The sequence below is a fragment of the Ambystoma mexicanum genome, chromosome 3p (assembly GCF_040938575.1).
Source record: "Ambystoma mexicanum isolate Mex_15411 chromosome 3p, UKY_AmexF1_1, whole genome shotgun sequence".
NCBI classification, from domain to species: Eukaryota; Metazoa; Chordata; class Amphibia; order Caudata; family Ambystomatidae; genus Ambystoma; species Ambystoma mexicanum.
This window is the reverse complement of record NC_090925.1, coordinates 392,502,194-392,511,223: the sequence shown is the minus strand read 5'-3', so window position 1 is coordinate 392,511,223 and position 9,030 is coordinate 392,502,194. Positions and strand designations below refer to the sequence as shown.

The following is a 9,030-nucleotide window of genomic DNA, read 5'->3' as shown; positions in this document are numbered from 1 at the left end:
AGTTGGATTACTCCAGGATGGCTTCGGATTACTCTAGGATGACTCCATGACAACTTCAGGATGACTCCACGACAACTTCAGGATGACTCCACGACAACTTCAGGATGAGTTTGGATTACTCTAGGATGACTCCACGACAACTCCAAGACAACTTCAGGATGAGTTTGGATTACTCTAGGATGACTCCACGACAACTCCAGGATGACTCTACGACAACTTCAGGATGAGTTTGGATTACTCTAGGATGACCCCATGACAACTCTAGGATGACTTCATAACAACATTAGGATGGGTTTTAAATTGTAAATGATTATTGCAGACCACTCCAGGATGAGTTTAAATGATTTCAAGATGGTTCCAAAAGATTTAGGAAAAGGGGTTGGATTACCACAGGATGTATCCCTTTTGAGTAACATTGGTGGCATTACTTTACAATGACTCTAGTTAGACTTCTGGATAGTGTACTGGAAAAAGAAAATCTTGCAGCTGTCACTTTTCATCTTTGCTAGAGCACCCGTTTACCAAGTTCGCCGATTTAGTGCACACAACTACAACCCCCATATCACAAACCAACTCCCCCATTTCAATTCTCACCTCTAGACAACATGGCCTCACACCCCATAAAAGTCCCACAGTTCCAAAGCACTACACCAAAATACACACTTCCAGCTACCTAAACAGCATCTGTTAAAGGTCTACCAGCATGACAGACTTCCGCCAGTCACTACACCCAATAACCCTAAGAGCAGCTAATTATTACCGAGTTCATATTGTGATAGTAAAATTCTGCAGCTATAAATTGTTGATATTTTAATGTTGTATTGCTCTGGCTATAAGATATCTTCAAGCAAACATAGGCTCAGAAAGTGTACAACTTTTTTTATTCAACAAATTCAGTTTAACGGCATAGCTCCATAAGAATAAATAGGTTTACAAAAATACAAACAATCATTGATCCTGCATTTCAAAAGGTGGAGTCTTTTTTAGGCCTCTTCTGGCATTGCAAATTTTGGTAGCAAGCTTCCTCCTTATTACTCGGCAGTCCATAGTAGGCCAGCTGTTAGTCTTGCAGACAGATCTCAAAAATTCTACAAAAAATAAAAAAATAAAAAAGGATATATGAATAAAAATGGACACCCGAATAGGCACTGTTAAATTCCTTATTGCAGAATACATACCAGATTAACTAAATGTTAAAATGTCAACTTACAATTGCGTCACTACATTTAAATGCATTTGTACACAAAGGATGAAACAGGCTTAAAAGATAGATTTGAACTGAACATGAATAATGGTTTTCTGTGGCTGCAGAAGATTTATGGTCTTTAGTGGAGCAATATTGATTTATATCACACAGTTAGAAATAGAATGCATAAGTGGAAATGTACAGTTTTCAAAACCAATACAACTAATACGTCAAAGTGATGATTAAGCATTAGCTTCGGAAAAAGAATGAGACTTTTCAATGACCTACCGTGCAAAGCATCAACCTTTTCTACATCAAGGACATCACTCCCAGCTCTGGCTGTTGTTACTCCTTTAGCAGAAGCAAACTCATTCTGTGAAAAGAGAAGCTCGCTGACCCCATTCAAAAGGAAGCTTGCACCATCTCGAGCAGCTTTAGCCCCCTCCAAAAGTCTGTAGAGCTCTCGCTTTGGCACAATTATACCGCTAAATCTGGTGGGGTCATTGGCATCCGTAACCAGCTGTTGCATATCAGCCTGGAAATATAGCACAATATATAATATTAACACAAATTATCATGACATGCAAGTACACATTGTATTATAAACATGGTGAGGTGAATTTCCTGCATAGGAAATGTGACCCCTAAACAGTTGGATTGATATCAATCCTAACATTTGTACTTAATCAAGGACACCTTCAGCTGCCTTCTAGGCTTGCACTTTGGCCGCCATGGCACAATATGAATTAATAACTGTAGGAGAACAAAGTTTCACTGCTAGGATACATTATATATTATATATGGCGTGGTTGCTGGTGAATAGCAGGAGAGTAGATGCACAAAATATAGTGTGTCTGCACACATTTCAAATACAGCCATGCCTACAACTATGGTGCAAATATCCATCATCTAGGTGATATTTTTTAAGCTATAAATGAAAAAATGGGCCTGGCCAGAATCTATGCAGAATATTGCTTCTTAATTTATATGCACACAAAGATTTGGTTATACACTAAGATTAAGGAATAGAAACAGGTTATAAAAGAGATGAAAAAGTGTCACCTTCTGTTGTGTGGATGATCTAGTGTCCATTTCAAACAACTTCTCTGCTGATTCTGGGAATGCTGCTGATTCCGGGAATGAATTGGTCCTGGTCTGAGCTGCCAGTGATGCCTGCAAATGATGCATTGCCAAGTTACTGTGTCTTTGCGTGGCTTGTAACTGTTCTACAATAAAATAAAAAAAAACAGTTAAAAGGCATGTACTCTTTGTCATCACAAACTAAAACAGTGGATGAGGGGTGATTGGGCCAACATCAGCATTATTACTCAAAGTTACAAATATTGCGAACAGTGTTACGCAGATGAATGAAATCTCGGATGGAAAGTGGAAGGTAGAGCTGTACTTTAGCCCAGTCCACCTTCCCTCCAAGCTGTTTTCGCTGCTTCAACCTCTGATGTACTGTTAGGAGGCGCTAGCCTTATCGATTGGTTACTAGATATTGGGTTACTGGATATTGGTCAATGACTGGACTAGTTACCTTTTAAGCAATGGTTCTCTGCACGTAGAGATCTTATTTCTGCCAGTAATTGGGCTGGATCTTCAGTGTGAGCATTAGGACAATCACTAAAGACAACGAATTATACACCATTTCCTTGGGGATAAAAAAAAAACAAAATTAGGAATACAATATTGTAGCATTGACAACTGGGCTATTAAAGAAAATATTGTAGGTGTATACCCTAGTGTCAAAAGGTTGCATTTCTCCATTTCCAAAGTCCATTGATTCATCAGGATGTTGCAGGTCAGACAAAAATGAAGCCTGAAAAGTAAAGCATTGCCAAATAAACAAGCTATGTATGATCTGCTTCGAACAAACATTGTCTTGACGTCATTTATTCATGCTACAAATCAATACCAGTAGTATTTTAAAGTGTTATTGTTTATCTTCAAAGTTGTTAGTCTATGTACTATATGGAGACAAAGAAACCAATAGCCTAAGATGTGGATCATTATTAGCACAGGAATGAGTTAAGCCCTATGTAAATTCAGTGGACTGACTAATAAGTCAAGGTCACGTTGCTAATGTGTGGGGAGTTTCATAGGAGTCAACTATTGCATGCATAATGTTTACTTACATGTGGGCTTTCATCCACACAAACAATAGGGCCTGCATCTTGGGGTGCATGCTGTACATCCACATCAATCCTGGATACATTGTAGTTAGGGTTTTTTAGAGGAGTTGAAACAGCTTGTTTCGGGCAGGTAAACAGTATTTTCTGCATTTTCCCTTCACATGGTGATACACTGCTTTTTCGGTCACTAGTGGGGACTGACACTGCAGCCAAACTCTGTTTTGAGGATGTTCCCAATTCCGCTGTTTTTAAAGACTGTAGTCTGAATGATTGAGCAGGTTTGTGTGCACGTGTGGGTGTCAACTCGCTGTCTAAACAGGCATGACTGTCATTCTGCAACAAGGACACACTATTTAGAAGACGTGGGGATAGAGTTAAGCATGTCAAACTAGATCTATCCGACAAAATATTTGCAGCCGACAATTCACTGTTATTTGATAGTCCATTTAGTGGTTGTTGCGCAGCGTCTTTATATTGTCCAGGTGAAGCAACAGAGGTGGGCTCTGAGGAAGGAATGAAAGAATGAAGAACACTAGCCATCCCTGCCAAAAGAGTTAGGTTCTCCAGTTTTTGTGACTGTAGTTGTGAACAGGCCTTACTAAGTTTGGGAGCAGTCACTTTCCTCCCATCAGCTTTTACTAAATAATTCTCTTTGTTTTCTTTTGTTTTTTTCACTGGATGTTCTTCTTGCAGTTCACGCAACACTCTTTTAAATTTTCCAGCACTTCCCCGATTGCCCGAATCCACCAGTAGCTCCTTTTCCTCTTCTGCCTTCCTTTTTAAGGCCTGAATCAGTCCCTCTGCATCACCGCAATAGTCTTTAATTATTTCTTCAAATGTTTTTTGTGTCTTGATACACTGTTTCTTGACTGCAGGTATGACAAAGGCAAGTTAAAACCTCAAGCGAAAATTTCAAAATGTGACTATCTACACAACCAAAGTGTCAGAACCATGTTGTGCATCTATACTTTATACATTAGACTTACTCTAGAGGAAGTAGAGATGCTGTGAAAGAGTGGTGGGCATTGTGCAGCACTCATCTGTATGTTAGAAAAAAAGGGGATGCCTCACTGTAGGGACGTTAGATGTACCCTCCTCCCGAAACATCAAATGGAGGGAAACAGAGGGAAAAACATATATACTTTGCTTACCTGCCGATTGGAAAAGCACTACCGCTTTGAAATCCCTTTCTTCACGTATTTCTTTTCCACTTTCATCAAGACCCTCTACCAGCCATTTACAAATCACTTCACCAGGAATTGCCAATGGCTCAAATTCCCCATCCTTTCGAATACAGAGAGAGTTGTCGCAATCAAAGAAAAGCACATTAAAGAGGGCCATGGTTTGAATTATTACCTAAAAGACGAAAAATAAATACATTTAGTGTGCTCAAAGTATTTTTGTGAAACTATTCTGTACAGGATCATTAATTTATGGTCCCCTTACTATGGACATGTTCCTGCCTGAAGTGTCCCCATTTGTGATTGAAGCTAGTATCCTAATATGCAGCACCTGAATGACCCGCTGTGTCCTCATTGCAACATGACTTGCATTGGAACCAACATCATTAACTTTACAAATACGTTCTTGCCATTTTACACTATCCTGCATTTAGCCCATCTCTGTTAGTGAGCCAGATCCTGCATTTAGCCCATCTCTGTTAGTGAGCCAGATCCTGCATTTAGCCCATCTCTGTTAGTGCGCCAGATCCTGCATTTAGCCCATCTGGGTTAGGAAGCCAGATCTTACATTCAGCCCATCTGTGCTAGTGAGCTATTTCTCACTAGAGGGAACACATCACCCCTGGAGGCACCATATGGGACTCATTTAGTCAGGACAGCGCAGGTATCAAAGGTGCTGCCGCTAAATAACCATGCTAAAAACTCACCCTTCTGCATACACCTTCTCAAACACTGAATATTCAGATTCAACTGTAAGAATAACTGGTGTCCACTTAATAAGATTCTGCACTTTACTTTGTCTACTGTAGCTGAAAATGGCCTATGAATGGTATATGAAGTAACACCTGCAATCTAAAGACCACATATCCCCACATAATTCCATGACCTCACAACCTACATGCCGATGTTTGGTTTGTGTAAGAGAACAGAACACACATTCAAGCGGTAGTCTTGACAAATCACATACAATGAGACAAAATCCTCATAGTCTTGCCCAACACCACATGGCAGCTACCAACCGAAAAACACCTACGCTCGGCGAACAGTGTTCCTGAGTTTAACCACAGCAAGTAAGGCCAGCACACAGGTGTGAGAACAGAGAGTAAGCTCACCTCTAAAATAGATTTGGAGTACTTTCAAGAAGGGAGACCTTCGACCAGAAGAGCAGCACATAATGGAAGGAGAAACTATGGACGCAAAGTGGCATGTGGAAAGAAAGCATCAAGAAGTATTAGGCCACACGGTGGGGTGGAGAGAAAGTGTAACAGTGATGTGTGTGTGAAAGGTTAAGAATGAGAGGCATGGCCAGATGGGGTTCTAGGAAGGAGTGTGACAGCATGTAGGGTTGAGCGAGAGACCTGTGCATACTAGGAGCGGCAATTAAAACTCTGCTCTATTCCAGCAACATAATTGCATGAACATGAACAGGTAGCCAATCCCAGTGTTTGGTTTCCGCATTGTAAACACATTCCTGGATCGCTCTCCCAGGCCTGCCTTTAATCTGTCCCCGCCCCGGAAAGCTCTGAGGGGGGTGGGGGGGCAGGGGCCCCAGCCCCCGGGATGAGTTGAGATTATCGCCAGCAGCAACGTGAGAGAAATCATGGCTTATTACCACCCTCCTGTCACGCCATGGCATATGAGCAGGCCCTGGGCTGGGAAGCAGGGTCCAAGCAGCACAGGAGAGTCCATGCAGGTCAGAGACAAGAGAGGAGGAGTGTCAGAGTAGGGCTAGGAAAGCAGGGTCCAAAAAAAGTAGGGTCCTGAGGATTCGAGCAGGACACAGACAAGAGGATCTGTGCATGTATGGAGCAGGAGCGTGAGAGCAGGGTTGACAAAGGGGGTGTAGCACGAGTTGTAAAACATACATTGGCAATGCCAACAGTTTTGCCTTTTGTGTAGTAAGGCACTTGCAGTCTCTTCCGTAGTGGTATTAACTGACCATTGATAGTAACATGTGCAAAATGGTGTGAGTGGCTGGGCATCTAATAGCAATACCTGGCAGAGGCCTAATCCTTACACAAAAGCCCAAAGTGTTGGCTTTGCCAATGTTTGTTTATAAAAGGAGTTCAGTGAAGGACACACACAGTGCTAATAAATCAGGTGGCTGAAGGCACACGCCCCTACACAACATGCGCCCACCATCCACATGCATACAGTCACCATCCACACACATTAAAAGCAAAGGCCCCTGCACAACATGCGCACACCATCCACATGCATGCAGTCACCATCCACACACATTAAAAGCAAAGGCCCCTACACAACATGCGCACACCATCCACATACATAAAAAGAAAAGCCCCCTAACAACACACGCACATCATCCCCACACATACATTAAAAGAAAAGCCCCCTACACAACGCACGCACATCATCCACACACATACATTAAAAGAAAATCCCCCTACACAACACACGCACATCATCCACACAAATACATTAAAAGAAAAGCCCCCTACACAACGCACGCATATCATCCACACACATACATTAAAAGAAAATCCCCCTACACAACGCACGCATATCATCCACACACATACATTAAAAGAAAATCCCCCTACACAACGCACGCATATCATCCACACACATACATTAAAAGAAAATCCCCCTACACAACACACGCACATCATCCACACACATACGTTAAAAGCAGCACGTGCTCGCACAGGGCATTGCCTTTACTGCAAAATGCAGGGTTCCTATGTCTTCATTTTAAAATGAAACCGCTCCAGAACGGTCTCCCCCATGCTCCTACCACACATTTCCTCCATGCCTCATACTACCTATGTCTATGCCCCATGACCCACGACCCACTACCCTCTTTTAAAATGCAGTGAAATGTTCTGCAGGCAAATGGTTGCAGTGGTGTGGTAATTAAGGCAGCGAACACGCGTCCAAACCAGAGCTGGGAAGCGAGCACTTGCAACGCGAAACTGCAGGGAAGAGTAAAAGAAAAGAAGAACGCCTCTGAGGAGGAGCAACTGGATTAGCCTACTTTGGAGAGAACGGGATCATCAGGGGAGTGAAGCCTGTAAACTAGAAGGGACACATGGTGACTGGATTAACAGATGGCAAATACACGTTCCAGAACAGTCAGGAAAGCAGATAATGCATTGAAGATTTCAGCAGTATACCTTCAGCCTGTAAACAAAGTACATTTTGATCCCCCTTGTATAGGAGACGATAAAAACATCAGGTTCGACTGAACAAACGCACGGACACTGTACAAACAGGAAACGCAACAGAATTAGCATTTACCAAAACGCGAGGAAAGTACATTTTCTAGCTGGTTTTGCTAGTTTTTACCACGTTTCAATACGTCTAGCGGGTTACGGCTATAAGTTGAATAATAGGTGTTATAAAGCATTCTGAGCACTGTGTATCTTATTGAGCTCATTTGTTGTTTTGAAGGCCTCGGGAAGTGGAGAGAAGGCAGCGAACACGCGTCTAAACCAGAGCTGGGAAGCGAGTACTTGCAACGCGAAACTGCAGGAAACAGGAAAAGAAAGAAGAACGCCTCTGAGGAGGAGCAACTGGATTAGCCTACTTTGGAGAGAACGGGATCATCAGGAGAGTGAAGCTTGTAAACTAGAAGGCACACATGGTGACTGGATTAACAAATGGCAAATACACGTTCCAGAACAGTAAGGAAAGCTGATAATGCATTGAAGATTTCAGCAGTATACCTTCAGCCTGTAAACAAAGTACATTTTGATCCCCCTTGTATGGGAGACGAGTGTAATCTTTCATTTGACTGGATGTAAGCATTCAAAGTACACTTTTGAAAACAAGGAATCTAAGCTGCCCCAGAGGATGCTGGGAACCTCGTCCCGCCATTTGCATTCGCCGCAAAGGAAATGGAAAAGATAAGCAAAATGATTAGGAATCCGAGCGGCGTATTCGTTTCTACTCCAAATGCCAGGAGATTTGCTACGCCGGAGACGCCACACACTGCAGAACTAATGCAAGCCGTTCTTTTCTCCTCCACATCTGTTTTACCCTGAAATCTGGAGGTAATTGCGCCATTGGACTATATGTTGCCAATAGCTCGATCCTCGAGGACCCGCATGCATGGCGGCCATATGCCATGCATTGTGGCTTCTGTTTGGGAGCTTGTATACTTACCAGGACAAAGAGGAAACAGCCACGAGGACGACGACGAAGATCCAGATGCTGCAGAATTCCAAAACCGAAAGAACAAACAAAGCCACCAGCAGCTAAATATACCTGCCGGTGCACGGCATGGAGTCCTCCTTCCTCCATGATTGTCTTCATCAGCTACATCATCACAGTGCGTCATACGTAAAAAAAAACGTCCCCACGTCATGACGCCTTAAGGCATTTCAAAAAAGTGTCGGCAAACTTTTAAACAAACACACAATACTCTCGGGTATCATATGGACTTTATCTATGTGCTAAGGAAAGCAACATAAGGCCTTCCTTCACCAGATGCTCCTTTTCAGTTTCCAGCCAGCTTATCAGGTGAGTGCATCCTGCAGCTCTGTTTCTATGCATTTTGCACGCGATT

The 9,030-nt window shown here is 42.6% G+C and overlaps 1 protein-coding gene across 1 annotated transcript; it reads right to left on the bottom strand.

Moving 5' to 3' along the window:
- Window positions 1-864: 864 nt before the first annotated feature.
- LOC138580488 (uncharacterized) lies at window positions 865-9,030 on the bottom strand. The gene is made up of 8 exons (XM_069651067.1): window positions 8,628-9,030; window positions 4,473-4,677; window positions 3,325-4,190; window positions 2,928-3,008; window positions 2,727-2,840; window positions 2,249-2,412; window positions 1,475-1,721; window positions 865-1,088 (listed from the first exon to the last, which is right to left on the bottom strand). The coding sequence occupies exons 1-5, from the start codon at window positions 8,775-8,777 to the stop codon at window positions 2,760-2,762; spliced, it is 1,383 nt and encodes a 460-aa protein (XP_069507168.1). The 5' UTR covers window positions 8,778-9,030; the 3' UTR covers window positions 865-1,088; window positions 1,475-1,721; window positions 2,249-2,412; window positions 2,727-2,759.

Bases quoted from the DNA above. Each gene is read 5' to 3' on its own strand.
- LOC138580488 (XM_069651067.1), bottom strand. From the start codon at position 8,777: ATGAAGACAATCATGGAGGAAGGAGGACTCCATGCCGTGCACCGGCAG. The intron at 4,678-8,627 runs GTAAGTATACAA...TTCGTCTTTTAG, and splicing joins GCTGTTTCCTCTTTGTCCTG to GTAATAATTCAAACCATGGC. The intron at 3,009-3,324 runs GTAAGTAAACAT...TTTACTTTTCAG, and splicing joins GTGTGGATGAAAGCCCACAT to GCTTCATTTTTGTCTGACCT.